This window comes from Macaca fascicularis, chromosome 11 (genome assembly GCF_037993035.2).
Source record: "Macaca fascicularis isolate 582-1 chromosome 11, T2T-MFA8v1.1".
NCBI lineage: Eukaryota > Metazoa > Chordata > Mammalia > Primates > Cercopithecidae > Macaca > Macaca fascicularis.
The window spans coordinates 69,663,130-69,682,821 of NC_088385.1; the positions used below are offsets into that span (position 1 = coordinate 69,663,130).

Consider the following 19,692-nt stretch of genomic DNA (forward strand, 5'->3'; position numbering starts at 1 on the left):
CGGCGTTGAGAGCTGGGGGTAGTTCCAAGGACATCGCAAGAAATCACCTCAGATAATGTTGCACTTGTGTTCATCAAATGTGTACTTGAAACCCATGTTCATCTCTTCTATACATTGCCCTTGATGAAAAACAGCTGCAAACTTGGATTATTCTGCAAGGACAGAAGGACGTTATTTGAAGATATGATGACACCGGCACATCTTAATGTAATCAAATCAGCGTTTATAAATATGTCTCGGCAGAATGGAGGGAAAACTATCACTCTCATACCTCAGGGCTTTGGAGGTCTCCTGAGGGAAATCCATTTCTGGCTGTGACCTGAAGCAAAGGTAGGGGTGATTTCCTTGGGGTCACAGCATCAGAGCAGTACAATCTGTTGTGAAATGTCCATCAACCAGAGCCCCTTCCCTCCTATCAGAGCCTTGACCCTACCAAAACATTCTGTCCTGCTTGGTGAAGCCCCTTAAATATTTTATTTCAACCACCCTGGAAACATTAGAAACAAAACCCAGCAACAGAAGAGCAAAGGTTAGTCACGACTGAGGATCATCAGCTCTCCCTGGCACTGGGGCAGGAGTGCCCGTCCCTTGAACTCCTCATCACACACCTGCCACATTCCGTGTGAACACGTCAAACCCTCAAGCCTGCTCAATTAATCACCCTGCCTGGGAATCTATGAAACAAAGTTCACATTACCCAGAGAGCCGCATGAAGGGCCCTCTGAGGTCAGAATGCAAGACCAAACAAAATTAATGTGCCTGCCACATCCATCATCTTGTAATCTGCTTCCAGTTCTATAATCCCCAAATGTCCAGACTGTGCATACCAAGAACACTGAACATTCCTCTTCGATGTGGATCAAAATGCTTCATGTAGAAAGGACTCTGATCACCTTTTCCACTAGCAAGAAAAGCATTAACCATTTCTACAAGTCAAACAGACCCGGACTGCAGACATCTGTTCAATTCAAGTGGCTAGGGACCCAGAAGTTTTAATGACTCTATCATAGATGTTTCTTCATATACCCTAAAAATAAAATTTGATTTGGCCTAAGAAGAAGGAACACACTTTATTTTTCAGTGACTACTAACTGGTGAGGCCCCATAAAGAAGATGATACAACTATCATTGTACTGAACTATTTTGTAATCAGTCAAGGGAATGAATGTTTAAAATAATGAATCAGTAGGGTTACATGCATTTAAAATTATAACACAGTATACTGCATTTTATATTACCATGCAATTACTTTTCATTTTAATTTCTGAGCATGCTATGAGTACCTGAAAGGAAGTATTGCTACCCATTTCATTCAGGAAGAAAGGAGATTCAGAGACATAGTATGAGGGGAAGCTAGAGGTCACATGACTCATAACTGGGCTGGGCTGGGAGAAATCCACATCACACTCCTATTTTCCTCTCAAAGTTGATACTATTTTCTCCACTCCTCTCCCCACCAAGGTAGAGTCTTGCTCTGTTGCCCAGGCTGGAGTTGCAGTGGCACGATCTTGGCTTACTGCAACCTCCGCCTCCCGGGTTCAAGCAATTCTCCTGCCTCAGCCTCTTGAGTAGCGGGGATTACAGGTGCATGCCACCACACCCAGCTAAATTGTTTTGGTATTTTTAGTAGAGACGGGGTTTCACCATGTTGGCCAGGCTGGTCTCCAACTCCTGACCTTGTGATCTGCCCACCTTGGCCTCTCAAAGTGCTAGGATTACAGGTGTGAGCCACTGTGCCTGGCCAATACTATTTTCAAGATTTTACACTGTTAATCTCTAATTCCCTCAAATATTTTACCATAAAGATTTCACCATTAGATTATTTTATGCTATGAGTATTCTAACTCAGGGTATTTTATGTTCTGATCATTTAAACTCCTGATGTCTGAGGAGAAATGTTTTTAGTTATAAACTGGAGCAACCCATTTGATTTAGGAGTAAGGATTAAAAAGGATATGGACAGCATTCTCACCTTTTAAAAATTCAGACATTAGATTCGGTTCTGTGAATTAATAGTGTCCACACTGAGTGTTCAAGAGCGACACCGAATTATGCATTAACCTTAGCAATGTTAGAAATGGCTCTTAAATAAAAACAAGAAAAAAATTATCCTGGTTTGCAGGCCAGTGGGATTTTTGCTACAGACTGAATGTATCTCCCTAAAACTCACATGTTGAAGCCAGATCCCCAGCGTGATGGTATTTAGATGTGGGGCCTTTGGGGATTGACTAGGTCATGAGGGTAGAGCCCTCATAAATGGGATTAGTGCCCTTATAAAAGAGGCTCCAAGGCTGGGCATGGTGGCTCACGCCTGTAATCCCAGCACTTCGGGAGGCCGAGGTGGGCAGATCAGGAGGTCAGGAGATCGAGATCATCCTGGCTAACATGGTGAAACCCCATCTCTACTAAAAATACAAAAAATTAGCCGGGCGTGGTGGTGGGTGCCTGTAGTCCCAGCTACTCGGGAGGCTGAGGCAGGAGAATGGCATGAACCCAGGAGTCAGAGCTTGCAGTGAGCTGAGATCTGGCCACTGCACTCCAGCCTGGGAGACAGAGCGAGACTCCATCTCAAAAAAAAAAAAAAAAGAAAGAGGCTCCAGGGATCATTCTTGTTCCTTCTGCCACGTGAAGTTTTTTGTTTTTTGTTTTTTGTTTTTTTAAAAAAAAAAAGATGGTCGTCTACAAACCAGGAAGTAGAGCCCTCACCAGACCTTGACTCTACCAGCACCTTGATGTTAGACTTCCCAGCCTCCAAATCTGTGAGAAATTAATTCTGTTGTTTATCAACTACCCAGTTTATGGTATTTTGCTACAGCAGCCCAAACAGATGAAGACAGGTTTGTAGTGGTAAGACTTTAGTTCCTCAAACAATAGCTCAATGAGTAGTACTGTGTGTCACAAAACAGTAGGCATGTGTTAGTCCTTACACGGCCTTCTGAAGTTTTCTATCCCATTACTGATGAAGAAATAGGGAGTCATTGAAGTTCCCTGTGGAAATTACATACACTTACGTGACAAAGCTGAGATCTGAAGCCACATGCATCTTATTTCAGCCATCCCGAAATATACTACTGACATTTGGGAATCTGAAAATGTCAGCATTCCTATACTTCCCCCAACCAAGTTAACCTCCCAGGTCCATTCTTGTAACATGAAAAGATGAAATCATTTTAAAACAGAAAGTGCAAAAAGTTAACTTATTATTCATTGCCTGTCATAGGAAAACAGCAACCTGAATAGGGAATGGGTTTCAGTAAAGAGCAGGAGGTGGGCTGTGCATGGTGGCTCACGCTTATAACCCCCAGCAATTTGGGAGGCTGAGGTGAGAGGACTGTTGCAGCCCAGGAGTTTAAGACCAGCCCTGGCAACATGGTGAGACCCCCATCTCTACAAAAGAAAAAACTAATTAGCCAGGCATGGTGGCGCACCTGTAGTCCTAGCTAAACGGAGGCTGAGGTATGAGGATTGCTTGGGCCTAGAACGTTGAGGCCACAGTAAGCCATGGTTGTGCTACTACAATCTAGACTGAACGACAGAGTGAGACCCTGTCTCAAAACAAGAAACAAAAACACAATGGGAGGTGATGAAGATAGGGGATCATAGAGGCAAGGGAGGCAAAGACTTCATACCCTGCTGTAAAATGTTTGGGTGGAGCACAGAAGAGAAAGGACTGTTTGGTAATAATCTAGAAGGCAATATGAATATTGTTTTTAATCTTTTTTTTTTTTTTTTAAAGAGACAAGGTCTCACTCTGTCACCCCGGCTGCCCCAGGAGTGCAGTGGTGCAGTCTCGGTTCACTGCAACCTCTGCCTCCTGGGCTCAAGAGATCCTCCCACTTCAGCCTCCTGAGTAGCTGGGACTACAGGCACACACCACCACGCCTGGCTAATTTTTTTTTTTTTTTTGGATTTGTTTTGTAGAGACAGCATTTTGCCATGTTGCTCAGACTGGTCTTGAACTCCTGGTCTCAAGCGATCCTCCCACTTTAGCCTTCCAAAGTGCTACAGGCGTGAGCCACTGTGCTCCGCCTGTTTTTAATCTTCTATTCAGTAAACAGATACTGATTCCATATCTCCTCTGTGCCAGGGGCTGTGTTGAATACTGGCAATATGAGGTGACGAAGGTAGGTGGCCTGCCCTCTAGAACTCAGTCTGAAGACAGGGAGAGACCTGAACAAGCAACACCATACACTGAGAGCCACACCACAGGGATGTGCATGCTGTGGTACAAGCACTGGGGACTGACTCCCTAGGAGGATTAGGGGACACTTTGCAGAAGAAGTGACATTTGTGCTAGGGTCTCAAAGAATGAAAAGGAGTTTTCCTGACAGAGAAGAAAGACAAGGCCATCCAGGCAGACCGCACTTCCAAAGGCATGGGGGTGAGAGATCAGAGAAATCATGGTATATCCTGGAAAGGGAAGGTAGTTCTCTGTGGCTAGAGCATGGGATGCCTGGTGGCAGTGGTGGTGGTAGCAAGATTGAGATAGGACTGGAGATGTGGGCAGAGGCCAGGATTTCAGGACGGCCAAGAAGGGCAGTCTGCATCCTGTAAATTGTGGGGAGCCAAAGGCTTTTAGACAGGGGAGTGACAAGGTGCATAATAAGGTCACTTGGATAGCCTTGTGGAATAGAGTGGACAAAGTCAGACAGGGGGCAGAAAGGCCAGCTGTAATTAATTCTACTTGGAGGGACCCTTGCAGCTCAAAAGCCCTTGGTGACCCTATCATCTAGCTCTCCATTTCACAAGTGATAAACCGAGGTCAGGAAAGGTTAAGAAACTTGTGCAAAACTATCCAGCTGGTAACACAGCTGGGGCCAGAATGAAGATCTGTTGGCTGCGGTGGGGTCCCTTCCACCGGCCTAGACCACCAAAGAAAACAATGAGGTCTGAAGCCTGGATTCCCTAGTAGTGGTTGCAAGTTTATCAGCTTAAGACACCACCACAAAGGTTAGAAAGCAACAGTAGGTGAAAGACTGAAGTACTGTTTTTACAATAATTTTGGATTCCTGCTATCTTATACACCAAACAGGTAGTTAAAGCGACACAGTTCATAGAATAAAACGATCGAAAACACAGACATGGAATGGAGGGAAAGTGCAGAGTTACTTTCTAAATCAACCAAATTAATTAAATCCTGACCACACATACTGAAATGCAGAGACGCGAACAAAGACCTTTTTGAGTAGCCTGGATCAATTCTTTCCTAAGAGCAGATGGGCACTACTTTAGCTGTGTTGTCTACAAAGAAATCCAGTTGGCAAGAAAATATTTCATCCACAGAACTACGATTCACAGGGTTAGTCCCTAGAGGTATCTGCCCCAAAGTCACCTGGGATGATTACCAGAGTCACTTTAAACCGAGATTCTAAGCCTAATACCCTTGCCCCTGGAATTTGAAGACAAGGAAGTGAGTCTATTCTGTTTCCCAGAAAACTGAGTCTGCTCATAATTTCATTCCAAAGAGAATAATCTACATAGAGAACTTACTTTCAGGATAGAAACAGATTTTCTGACACCTGCACCTTTCCCAAAGGGCCTGTAAGACTTCATATCTGAGCATGAAGTAGTGGCGTGTCTGCAGAGACCTTAGAGCTGCCATGTCGGCAGATTCTTCCTCACGACGGGAATCAGACCAAGTTCCCTGTTTGAGTTAAAGTGAGTAGCAGGCCATGGAAGAAGGTATCTGTGTTTTTTGAAACTGCATCTCACATTGTACATAAGAAGCCATTTAAAAAAAAAACAACAAAAAACCAGAGCACACCATGTTTTCAATTGGTCACAGATGGGAGAAAATCAGCCACAATAATAAATTCACGGAGGTGGAGTGTGTCGTCACACACGAAGCCAGGATGTGTGATCCAGAAGGTGTGTGGGGGGGAGTTAATACCATATGTCATTTGAATGCGGTGAGCCTGCTCCCATGTCAGTAGCAACGTGTTCCTCCAGAACAGCTCCGATGCCATCCCTGATGCCACTGCCCTCTGCCAAGCCTAGATGACTCTTACCAGGTACTGAAGTCGCTGGCGCTCCGTCTCGGGGGTAAATTCTGAAGACATGGGGATAATTTCTCCATTTCTGACGATTATGGCCCTGAAATGGTGAAAATGCATTGTCAGTAGCCAATCTCATAAATGCTCCGATTCTGTCACAACCATTGCTTGGTTCAGATCACACATGAAATGCCAAGAGATGTTTCTGTTCTCCCACTTGCATGGCAGGGTTCACCGTTCCCAGCTCTGGATCCCTCACCACATGAGAGGCATCTCTCTTTTAAGTGCATTGCATTCTAGTCAGCTTATGTGTACGTTTTCTGCTAGTTGGAAGTGTGCCTCCATGCTCCAGCACCAAGCATACTTCTTGGCACATAACAAATGCTCAGTGAATAAATGGATGGATGGATGAATGAATGAATGATGCAACAGAGTCCTGCTCTAGCCCAAGGTTATCCAATAGCACCTTCTGTGATCATGTTTTTGTCTGTGCAGTCCAATATGGCAGGCACTAGCCACATGTGGGTACTAAGCACTTAAATTGTGGTTAGTGCAGGCAAGGAACTGAATTTTTCATTTTATTGAAGTTTAATGAACGTAGCTTTAAGTTTAAGCAGTGACACATGGCTAGTGTTGAATGTATTTGACAGTGCAGCTCCAGATCCCTGTTACTCAAATGATCCTGTGGGCCAGCAACATTGACTTCACCTGGGAGCTTGTGAGAAATGCAGAATCTCAGGTTCCACCCAACTTACTGTATCAGAATCTGCATTGTAATAAGATCCCCTGGTGATTCATAAGCATGTCAAAATCTGAGAATGTGTGGCCTAAACTGTTGAGTTTCTAGGGTGATATCCTGGGTCCAGGAAAAAACAACAACAACAACAACAAAAAACCACTCATCTCAAGGCTCAGGAAACTCATACACTCCAAAAAAAATGTATCTAAGAGCTATTGCCCAGTCAAGGACTTTTGAGGGAACAGCATTCCCTGAAGCAGATGTCTACAGGAGAGGCTGCAGGATCGATAACCATGAGCAACCTTTCCTGGGCTTATTCCCAGCGGTGCCTCCTGTTCTCAGAACTTCTGATTCCAAAGTGGTTCCTGACAGCCACTTTTCAGCTATCGATCGGTTGTGGCAGAATGTTGTCATTTCTACAACAAATGGAAGTGGCTTGGGGAATTGCATTCTATATGAACCCAACTGCTCCCAGGCATCAGGGAGCTAGAGACCTGAGAGCTGACATGCTTCTCGGTGAGGAGCCACCAACATGGGAAATGCCTTCGATCAGCTCAGCTCTGAGTGGATGCCTTCTTCATTCTAGGGAGGCTGCATTATTTGTGCCAAGAGGCCTCTGGGCATCCCTCCCTCCCAATGCAGAGGCAGTCCCTGACTTGGAAACAATCCCTATAAATGGCTGCAGCTGTCATGACCCCACCCCCAACCCCTCACCACCTGTGCCCTAGTTGCTGCTGTCATAGAAACAGGAAAGGGTAGGGGGTACATCCAGGAAGGGAAAGAATGATGACAAAAATCTTAGGAGCTTTAGAGAACTTATGACTCTAGGCAAAAAAAAAAAAAAAAAAAAACAGTGGAAGCTGTGAGAAAATGGAAAAGTTTAGGGGAACTGACTGTGAGAAGATGAGGCCTCTTCGAATACTCCCTATCACTTTTATTATGCTGTCTGAAATATGACAAGTTAAAGATCCCTTCTTATAAATAGGAGCCACTTGGAAAATGCGATCACTATTACCCCACCCCCACTAAGGTGTTATCCACCATTCACAAATCAGCGTGAATTAATTCCAATGGTCTTTGTTCTAATTACCAGGTGAGTATGACTATAATAAGGGAGTAGGAGTTTTGACAGGATGGAGAAACACAGGAGAATTTGAAAGGGGGCGGGGTCAGGAAATTCTAGGTTTGGGCCTAATCTTACAGGATCTAGAGGGCCCCTGAGAATCCGGGGAGCTGGAGTGAAAGTTATTATGTGATAAATTCCAAAGGTAATCTCCTCTTTCAAGATTTTGCCTAAAGCTACTCTTAACTTTTTCCTCTTTTTCTGCACGGCCCCTGAATTGCAGTTGAATTCCCAGGCGTGGACTAGGAAGAGCCAGCATGCCCAGTCAGGCCATGAAAGCAGCTCCTCTAGGAACTGAGTGTCAGGAGCTCAGGGGCCTGGTGACTCCAAAGACTTAGGTCATGCCTGTCACAGAGCAGGGGCCCACTGAATGTTTGCTGACTAAAAGAGCAGATGAAAGAACTTAGAAGAAACTGTTCCTTGAATTTGAGGCAGGAAGAGAAAAGAACTAAAAGGCAGCAGATGTTCATTTAACCAAGTCACATGGGGTGATTTTACAGAGGAAAGAGGGGCCTTCAGCAAGACATTCACTGCTCCTCAGCTATCTTTTCCCCTTCTCTTCCTGACCAGAGTTTGTCTGTCTGTCACTTCCCACACGGGGTTCTCCCAATGTCAGTTCCTCCCAACTCCTGTATTTCTGACCTCTCTTTCCACTGGATCTCTGCCCATAGAACAAAACCATGCTAAAGCATTCTGTTTAAAATCAAAGCAAAACCAAAACCAAACAGATGATACTCTCCTAATCCAAACTCCACCTTTGAAAAGTCCATTTTTCTTTCCTAAGAACCTAAGCCTCATAAATTGACGATAATCTACATTCAGGGTCTATCTACTTCCTCACCTCGCATGGATCCCTCAAACAGAAGTAAATTAACTTCTTGCCTTCCTCTACACCCAGCTACTGTCACCTGAATCAACAAACGGCCCTTTTGTTGCTATATCCCTTTGGCATGTCATCGTTCTGATCTCCCAGACAGCATGTGACTGTCTCCTAACCCTGGCACCAGGGATACAACTTCTCCTGGTTTCCCTCCTAACTCCCAGGACATTCTCTCTTCGACTTCTCCATCCCTTCTTTGGTGTTGTGGACTAGGATTCTGTCTCACTATACTCCCTGGGTGCTCTCATTCCCTAACTCCTCAGCCACCAAGGTTAGGTTAGGTTGGGTTAGATCACTATCCCTCCATAAGTGTTCCCTTAGCCTGGTCCCTCTCTTAATACAGAACTCATCATATTTTATAATTGATTACTTAACTGTTTGCTTTCCATGCTAGCCTGTAAGCTGGACAAGAACCATGCCTGTCTTGATCAACACTGTAGCCCTACTACTGCAACCAGTGCCAGGCCATTGTAGGCAGGGCTATGTAATTTCAGGGTCCAGTGCAAAATAAAAACAAGGGCCCCCCGATAAAAAATGGATAATTTCAAGACAGCCACAGCAGAGCATTACATCAAATGTGAGGTCCTTCTGAGAGCAGGGCCTGGTGTGGTGCGCAGGTTGCATGCTCACAGATAGCCCTGAATGTATACTCTTAATATTTACTGAATGGATAAATAGCTTCAACAACAACATACGCTGGTGAGTCCAGACAACCTATCTAGCCCACACATCTCTGTTGTGCTCGGCCTGGAACAGCCAACTGCCAACAGATACATCCACTTCAATATATTCACTGGCATTTCATACTTAATAAGATACAAAATTAATGATCCTGTCCCCAGCCCCCTCCCAAATCTGTCTTCTAGTATTCTCTGTCTCCGGGAACAACACAATTTTCCACTCAGTTGCTTGTGCCAGAAGACAGACAGCCATTCCAGACTCCTCCCTTTTCTCACCTCATATGTCCAAATAGGCACCCAGGCTTGTAGATTTCACCTCCTCAGCAGCACAAGAATCCCTCTCTTTCTTTGATTCCTGGTAGTGCCTTGGTTCTGGTTTCCATCAGAGCTTATCTACGTGACTCAGGAGCTCTCCACTGCTTCCTCAGCCCCTGTTCTGCCCTCCTCTGCCCCGTGCTTCATAGGGTCACAAAGGTGATGTTAAAGCACTGCTCTCATCGTGCCACATCGCCTACCTAAAGCCCTGTGATGGCTTCCCAGCTTTTCCAGTTTCCTTTGTTATCTGGTCCTTGCCTGTATTTCTCGCTTTAACCTCACTCTTGCTACTCCCTTCACATCTGCTTCTCCCTTCTCATGGCCAGCCCATTTCTCTGAGTCAGCTCAGAACGCCTTCTGCTGTCTTCCTGGCCTACCCTCCATGCCCCTTCTCTGTGACTCTGTGGCGTCATATGCCTAGCTGTACCCTTACCAGTCCTTGCTATGACTGTTGGCTTCCATGGCTGTCTTGAACTACCCGGCGGATATTTTCCAAGCAGAGTCTATGTCTTGTCTCTGAACCTCCAGTGCTCAGTGCCTAGCACGTGGCAGATGTGCAACAACTGCTTGCTGATGGATAAGTGGCTAAATAGATGAAAAGGGAGCTAGACTTGGGAGGAACAGAAGAATCCAGAAATGATGGCCCTAAGTAAGACTTTCTTTAGTAGCAACATTATATAACTTATAGTCTGAGCCCTTAAAAATCCATACGCCTTTTTGTTGGTTTTGCAAAAAGACAGTAGACCTAAGAGGACAATGTTCTGGCTGAGTCACCACCGAGAAGTGCCTTGAAATAGAAGGGGGAACAAGGCAGCGCCTCTCCTTTGTGGGCAAGGGACGGGGAGAGGGCAGCAATGGTAGCAGTCCACCATGTTTACTTTGCTTTTTAATTTCAAATTCACACACAGTGAGGTATCTGCATTCTATTACAATATGACTACCAGGGCAAGCCTAGTTTATTACTTTCTTAAATAGCTAATTATATCCAAATCCATCTATGTACAGAACATTTTTTCACTTCTGTTTGAACTACCAAGCTCTTCCTTTAAGAGGCATCCATGGATTAAAGATGACAGCATGTTTGACTGCCAGCCTTCCCAGTGCCTACATCGCGATGCCTCTTCCTATGTGATCCTTGCTTCCTTTTGATCTTTCTCTCTTTCATCCCTCTGATCTTGGGATCAATTTGTCAGAGTGCTGGTCTCCAATCTGGAGGAGGGCAATGAGAGGAAAGGGGTTTCAAAGGGAACGAAGTGCATGTGAAAGCTGACAAATCTCATACTAAACAATCAATAAAGTAGAGAAATGCCTTTAAAGCTGCAGTCTCTCATCACAGGACCCCTGTACTTCCTAGCTTCTATTTCATTATTTTATGAGATGCTTTTCCTAAGGAAAATTAAGAAAAAACAAAAACCAAAAGCTGTGGAAGCGAAGGTGCAGGAGAGCTACGTACACACGCTGACCTTCCTTCTGGGGCTTCGGACCTAGACTTGTGGATACCACCATGACCAGAATTTGAGTAACATTCCAGAGGTTAAATGAGAAAGTTGCTGGGGTTGAGGTGGTCTAATCCACTGGCAAACACCTCCCATCTAATACCCCTTCCCATACAGAGGGGATGGTTTTAAACATATTATCCAATGTTAAGATTAGCCTTTCCTTTAAAGACTACAGTTGAAATTTATGTGACATCAATTCCAGTAAAATTGATGGGACGTTATTTGTGATACAATAAACAGTAAGGTTTAGGGTGTTCTTATGAGTCAACTGCAAGAATGGGAGAAAAGGAGGTAAAGCAAGATATGAATACTTTAAAAAACTCAGGCTGGGTGTAGTGTCTCACGTCTGTAATTCCATCACTTTGGGAGGTCAAGAGGAACGGATCACTTGAGATCAGGAGTTCGAGACCAGCTTGGCCAATATGGTGAAACCCCATCTCTACTAAAAATACAAAAATTAGCTGGGTGTGGTGGCAGGCACCTGTAAGCCCAGCTACCTGGGAGTCTGAGGCAGGAGAATTGCTTGAACCTGGGAGGGGGAGGTTGCAGTGAGCCGAGATTGCACCACTGCACTCCAGCCTAGGAAACAGAGTGAGACCCTGTCTCAAAAACAAAAACTCCCTTTGGTTCCTGCCCCAAATATTATCTACACGAGAAGATAAAGGTAATTTATTCCTAACCAATGAGAATTCTGAGTTAGAGACTAATTCCTAGAAAATCCCGCTACTTCTCTCCTCTAATGTGATATTTTAGAGTTAAAAACACATACCTTTATTCCCCTAGTCTAAATATTAAGTGATTAAGAGAAACGGAGGGTAAAACAGGATGCTCACTTCAAATATTAACTTGATTTTACAATTTTTCTTAAAGGGATCATATTAACTCTTGTTAAATCTCAACTCAGTGTGATGTTCTCAGAGCAAGACTGACATGTGCCAACAGGCATTTAACAAACAAGCAGAAGAAAAAAAGCTGATAAAAAATATGATTAGACAACTGACAGAGGAAAAATACAAATGTTTAATAAAGATATGAAAAGATGCTCAGTCTCACCAGTCCATGAAAATGCATGCTAAAGTAAAAACAATATATAATTTTGCTCATTAGGTTGGGAAACATTGAAAAAATCAACAATATATAGTTTCCATAGAGTAAAAGTCACTTTCATAATGGGAATGGGGATTGTTACACCTTTTACATTGATTACAATTATAATTACATATCTAATGGTTCAGTCATTCCACTTTTGGGAATACATTCTAAAGTAATAAAAGACTCAGTACATAGGCTATACATACAATTCAGACTTTTGACGTTATTCATTGGGGCAAAGACTGGAAATAGACCGAATGTCTGTCAAAAGGGGAACTGTTGAATGGATTGGTTTGTATTCTATAAGCCATTATACAGCCATAAAAAAAAAAAAAAAAAAAAAAAGAGGCCAGGAGCTGTGACTCACACCTGTAATCCCAGCACTTTGGGAGGCCAAGGTGAGTGGATCACTTGAGGTCAGGAGTTCGAGACCAGTCTGGCCAACGTGGTGAAAACCTGTCTCTACTCAAAGTACAAAAATTAGCTGGACATGGTGGTGGGTGCCTATAATCCCAGCTACTTGGGAGGCTGGGGCAGGAGAATTGCTTGAACCTGCGAGGCGGAGGTTGTGGTAAGCTGAGATTGCACCACTGCACTCCAGCCTGGGCAACAGAGTGAGACTCTGTCTCGAAAAAAAAAAAAAAAAGTGAAATTCTATTTTGTGACCTGGAGTTATCCATGATATAGTAAGTGAGAAAAGTAAACTGCAGAGTAATGAGTGGTACAATCCCATTTTTGTAAAAACAAAAACTATATATAGATATCCCATCTACGTGAGGAATCTGATTCCATGCCCAAATCCTGTGTGCTATGTTTCAGGCCTGACCACAGGCCATTACAAAGGCTCTGCCCAGCAGGCCTCACGGGGGAAGCTGCCCTCTCCACACCAGATGTGGTGCACAGTCCCTGCACTGCAGCCGCTGAGAGGACTACAGCCCAGGACTCATACCCCCCTAGCCTAAGAGTCTCCACTGAGAAACTTCTCTGCTCTGACTCAGTCTACTCGTAGTCCTTCCCCTTCTCTCCCTGGCCCTCCATCCCTCGGTCCACAAAATGGCAAAGCCTTTAGTTCAGAGCTCTGGGCACTGAGGCTCCCTCCTGCTAGCGCTGCGTGTCATCTGCCAGACCTTCACATGTTGCCATCCTATGGGGAAAAATGGAACCCTGGGGAGTCAGCACTTCCCTCTTTGCCTCTTGCCAGGACTATTGCAGTAAGAGAAGAAACGATTGTTACTTTCAGTTTGGTTCATTGTCCTAACTGACCACCTCGACACCTGGCAGCTTGATAACATATAATTATGTTTGAATGAGTGGCAAGGAAGTTGTGGAAGTGGGAGAGAAAGTTAATTTTTCTTTTTAAAACTTTTTATTATTTTTAATTTTTTAAATTATTATTTTTTTCTTTGTAGAGATGAGGCCTCACTATGTTGCCTAGGCTCGTCGTGAATGCCTGGGTTCAAGCGATCCTCCCACCTCAGTCTCCCAAAGTGCTGGGATTACAGGCATGAGCCACCTCGCCTGGTTAACTTTTCTTTATATATTTTTGTATTATTTGACTGTTACAAGAAATGTATGCTCCTTTTGTAAATTTGAAGAGGAACTGATTTGCCCAGATTTGGCTACACAGTCACAGAAGACCTAGAGTCTTCCTGAATGCCGATTCATCTTTGTAATGTTACCACCCTTCATGAACCCCACATGCCTCAAGCACCTCTCCATGAAGTTCTACTAGGTGGCCCAACCACATCTCAGAGGCCGTTATTTGGAGCTCAGGCACAGCAACAAAACTATCCTGCATCTGTTTCAGAAGCCACTAACTGAGAAGCCAGTGACTGAATCTTCTCATAAAAATAAGAACTGGTTAAGCCTAAAGATGCCTGTACTTTTCTACATCACTTGTGCTTTAAGGAAAGGACCCAGAAAAATAGGTTTAGAACTGCCAATCACATTCAAAATAAAAGTATAAGAAGAGGTTCCAAGTGAGGGATTAAATGCATGACTAAAGAATTCATCAACTCTTCGACTGAAGGTTAGAGCTTGTTAATCTTAGCCATATAAAGAAGTTTAGACCAGGCGTGATGGCTCACATCTATAATCCCAGCACTTGGGGAAGCCAAGGCAGGAAGATCACTTGAACTCAGGAGTTGAGACCAGTCTAGGCAACATACTGAGACCCTCATCTCTACAAAAAATAGAAAAAATTAGCCAGGTGTTGTGGTGCACGCCCATAGTCCCAGCTACTCAGAAAGCTGAGATGGGAGGATCACTTGAGCCCAGAAAGTTGAGGCTGTGATGAGCTATGATCATGCCACTGCACTCCAGCCTGGGCAACAGAGCAAGATCCTGTCTCAAAAAAAAAAAAAAAAAAAAAAAAGGTTTAAACAGGTGCGATCTCCCCCCGTAGCCTGGGCATTCTGTATCAGTCTCATACATATATATTTCACTAGGCACCCAAGAACTGACTTGAAACCATGCCCACAGGCTCTACAGTATACATCCAGGTGTGATTTATTCAGTGGTCATAGGGAAATTTTCAATGTGTTCAATCAGTAACACTGATAAAGCAAAACCAAACCAAACCAAACCACCACTCCCAACTCAATTACCGTATTCATTGCCTATGGGCTACCTACCACCACGGACTGCCAGAGTTCCAGGCCCAGACAGCCACCCAGAGGTCTGGAGGTAGCAGTAGGATGGGGAAGCCACCTCCCCTTCATACATCACTACTAGGAGAAGGGGACATCTTCGTTGGGAGGCACCAAACAGCCAATCACACTTTCTGTTGCTTGGGTGATATCTCCCTTGTTCCGTAGCAAGCAAAACTCAACCTATACTGTTGTGTGCTGTGGTTTCATCCTGCAGAATAAGGAACTTTCCTTCTAGATGGTCTCAGAAATGTTCTCCCTCCACAGAGCCCCAACACACAGGTTGCTACTGGGTTTGAAAAGTAGAAGCTCATTCACGCCCCCTCACCTCTAAATTTCCTAAAATGAAATGACATTGCCTTAGTACACTGCAGAGCTATTGTTATTGGCTATGGCTATAGAGAAAGCTTCAGATTCATGCAAACAAGTAACAAATTCTTTCTTTCTTTTTTCTTTTTTTGAGACAAGGTCTCGTTCTGTTGCCCAGGCTGGAGTGCAGTGGCATAATCGTGGCTCACTGTAGCCCTGGACTTCTGGGCTCGAGTGATCCTCTCACCTCAGCCTCTTGAGTAGCTGGGACCACAGGCATGTACCACCATGCCTGGTTAATTAAAAAAAAAAATTTTTTTTTTTGAGACGGAGTTTCACTCTTGTCGCCCAGGCGCGAGTACAATGGTATGAGCTCGACTCACCGCAACCTTCACCTCCCAGATTCAAGTGATTCCCCTGCCTCAGCCTCCCAAGTAGCTGGGATTACAGGCACGCACCACCAGGCCTGGCTAATTTTGTATTTTTAGTAGAGACAGGGTTTCTCCGTGTTGGTCAGGCTGGTTTCGAACTCCCGACCTCAGGTGATCCGCCCACCTCAGCCTCACAAAGTGCTGAGATTACAGGCGTGAGCCACCGTGCCTGGCAATTAAAAAAAATTTTTTAGTGCTGGGTACTGGGTTTAAGTGATCCTCACACCTAAGCCTCCCAAAGTGTTGGGATGGCAGGCATGAGCCACCATGCCCAGCATAAATTAAGTTTTAAGGGGAAGACGAAGTTTGGAGAATCAAGTAGTGCAAACACAGGAACACTCTGTCAGCACCTTCTTCGTGTCACCCTCAGAAAGCCTAAAAGCCCATGTTCTGGCAGGGTACATTCCAGAGCACACTTCCGCCCTTCTGCCCTCTCAAGGTAAAAACCTTTTGTCTTAAAACCAGACAAAATCCCCAAATTCACAGTCAAATAATAAATAGGTGCTATGTAAACATGGCATGGAGACAATTAATAGGCATGGAGCTTTTCAGCCTCAGTAGAAAGCTTTGCCCATGTGGCAGAACCTGCCAAGCACTCCCTCTGCTCTAGACACACAACAATGACCTATAACATAGGTGGGAAAGAGAAAGAGAAAAAAATTATGCACGCACACACACACAAATACATAGTCCAACTAAAAAATAAAGGTAGCATCTCTCGGTAGAGTAGAAATGGAAAAGAAATCCAAAATCCCCAAGCTGCTGGACTTGAGAAGCAGGTAATGGTGTCCAGGAGTCCAATTTCTATGGAGTAAAAGGTATTAAAAGTCCTCCAAGTGGGCGGCGCAGTGGCTCACGCCTGTAATCCCAGCACTTTCGGAGGCCAAGGCGGGCAGATCATGAGGTCAGGAGATCGAGACCACAGTGAAACCCTGTTTCTGCTAAAACTACAAAAAATTAGCCAGGTGCGGAGGCGGGCGCCTGTAGTCCCAGCTACTCGGGAGGCTGAGGCCGGAGAATGGCATGAACCCAGGAGGAGGAGCTTGCAGTGAGCCGAGATCCGGCCATGCACTCCAGCCTGGGCGGCAGAGTGAGACTCCGTCTCAAAAAAATAAAATTAAAAAAATAAAATAAAATAAAATAAAATAGTCCTCTAAGTAAGACAAAGGGCAGCGATCAAGCTCACATCTGAAGTCCAATTCCAAACCAAGTCATTTTACTTTGTTATACTCTGGTTTCTTCTCTCCGCAGCAAGAGAACTTGCTGAATGGCAAAGCAAAATGCTTTGAGGCTCTAGTTTAAAAAAGTCCTGGGAGTGCAGAACTTCGTTCCCATCTTTAATTCCTAAGCAATCGGCCAGCCCTGTAACATGGATTCCACCCACTCATGTAGTTAAATGTGTGCCAATGTAGAACACACACACACGCGCGTGAGGAAGCGCCTGCCATCATCTATCCTTTCTGGGTTGTTAGGTTCTGACAGTTAACCTGGAAGGCTATACTGTGACAGCCAAAGCACGAAATGATGAAGACTGTGGGACAGAGGCTAATTGTCAAGCCCTCCTCCAGCTCAGAAGGTTCATGGCTTTGGACGGAATTCACAGATATGTGAGTAATTGGTGGTAGGAGCCTGTGTGTTGTGGCAGAAACAGCACCGGCCTGGGAATCTGAAATTATAGGTGCCAGCTCCACAGTGGGCTACTGTTAATAGTCTTTAACTCTGAGCCCTGGCATCCTTGCTAATAACAAAAAGGGGCACAATCAGGTGATTTCAAGGCAACTTTCAGCGTTAGAGTGAAATGCTTCTGAAAAGAAGTCTGATACACACTGGGGTAGGAAAATACCGACAAGGACTCCAGTTACTACTTTTCTCAGGAGGTGATAATCACCACAATTTAGATTCTAAGAAATATAAACCAAACACAGAAGCAACAGGATGGGAGAAGCCACCCTTACTATTTCTCTTAAATCATCACAGACAAGGAACCTGTTCCTGAGCAAGGCCCCCAATGTAATTTCATTGTTGTCATCAGTCCCCTTGGAACACAGAGCTACAAACAAAAAGGCATCTCTGACACTGTTAAGAGTATTCATGGATGCCCTGATTCCATTACACACTCTTTCAGCTGAAAGTGATTCGAAACGCAACATTAAACTGCACATTTCCAGAATGGAGGAGAAAATCTGGTACAAGGTGACAAAGAGAAACCATTCGGAAAACCCCTTTTGACAGTGTATATCAATTTCAAGGCACAGGGAGGAAACATCCATTTTGTTCAAAAGCATCAGACCTTGTGGATTCTGTTTGGATGCAGCAGAAGTGTTGTTCTCTTTCAAAAGTATTAGAAACGCATTGTTGGGAAAGAAAGCAGGGCAGCTGAGGGACAAGCCAGGGTTACCTTACCATCGTCAGAGGATGGCTACTCTGTAGATGCTAATTAATGGTATTAAAAAATAGCTGAAGGGAAAAAAGTAAACCTAATAGCCTGGAATCAGTTTGGGTGTATTTCTTGTCATTCAATTTTCAGAATGGAAACTACTAAATAAGTCTGCAAATATGATGATTCATTTAACAAGACCCCAACTATGCAGTTAAGCTCCTAGGCAAAAATATTCACAAATGACAGTCAAGGGAAAAATATTTCAGATCTTTAAGTAGCAGCAAAAATAAGTGACCACTCATAGAGCCATAGCTGAGTCCAACGTTCCTTGCTTTCTTCACAACCAGCCCAGTCTGTATTCATACCACCCAGAATAATTTCTCAGTGTCATATTCAGCCACTTTCTGTAGAAACATCTTAGTCTACCATCTTGGCTACCAGCAACACTCATGAAACCCAGCACACCAACACAACATTTTCCAGATCAGGTAAATGCCTTAGTCATTAATGAAAGGTTTTCAAGGTGCATATCATTTCTCAAAAAAAGAGGTCTATGTGTTTGCTTTCTGGTTTTGAATTACAGTCTGCATACCATAAAATTCACCCTCTTAAAGTGATACAAGTCAGCGTTTTTTGGTACATTCTCAGGGTTGTGCGACCATCACCATTATCCAATTCCAGGACATTTTCTTTTTTCTATTTTTTTTTTGAGACGGAGTCTTGCTCTGTCGCCTAGGCTGGAGTGCAGTGGCGCGATCTCGGCTCACTGCAAGCTCTGCCTCCCAGGTTCATGCCATTCTCCTGCCTCAGCCTCCCAAGTAGCTGGGACTACAGGCTACCACGCCTGGCTAGTTTTTTCGTATTTTTAGTAGAGACGGGGTTTCACCGCGTTAGCCAGGATGGTCTCGATCTCCCGACCTCATGATCAGCCTGTCTCGGCCTCCCAAAGTGTTGGGATTACAGGCGTGAGCCACCGCAACCGGCCCAATTCCAGGATTTTCGAAATCTGAAAAAGGACTCCCTAGCCCCTGTACATTTTAGTAGCCACTCCCCATCTCTCCTTCCTTCTAAACCCTGGCAAATACTAATCTACTTTGTCTCTATGGATTAATCTATTCTGGACATTTAATATGAATGGCATTATACAATACATGGTCTTTATGACTGGTTTCATTTGCTTAACATATGTTTTCAAGGTTCATCCATGTTACAGCATGCATCAGTACTTCATTCCTTCTTGTGACTAAATAATATTCCATCACATGAACACATTTTGTTTATCCATTCATTAGTTGGCAGACATTTGTTTCCATTTTAAAAAAAATAGTGAATAATGCTGCAATGAACATTTGTGTACAACTTTTTGTGTAAATATATGTTTTCAGTTCTCTTGGGCATATACCCAGGAGTGAAATTATTGAGCCATATGGTAACCTTAACTTTCTGAAGAACCACCAGTTAGCTTTCCAAAGTGACTGTACAATTTTACATTCCTAATTGGTGGGTTTTAGAACTTTCTCTTAAAGGACTCAAGTTCAAACTAGATTCAGATCTGAAAATCTCAGTGATTTCTTATTCAGCACCCTTTTAAAGGCATCTTGCT

The 19,692-nt window shown here is 44.1% G+C and overlaps 1 protein-coding gene across 2 annotated transcripts in view; it reads right to left on the bottom strand.

Moving 5' to 3' along the window:
* PPM1H (protein phosphatase, Mg2+/Mn2+ dependent 1H) overlaps nucleotides 1-19,692 on the bottom strand; it is a 289,566-nt gene that overhangs the window by 88,150 nt on the left and 181,724 nt on the right. For both annotated transcript variants that reach the window (XM_005571430.4, XM_074007331.1), the window contains exon 5: nucleotides 6,009-6,093. In XM_005571430.4, coding sequence (XP_005571487.1) covers nucleotides 6,009-6,093 — 85 coding nt within the window. The remainder of the gene's footprint in view (nucleotides 1-6,008; nucleotides 6,094-19,692) is intronic.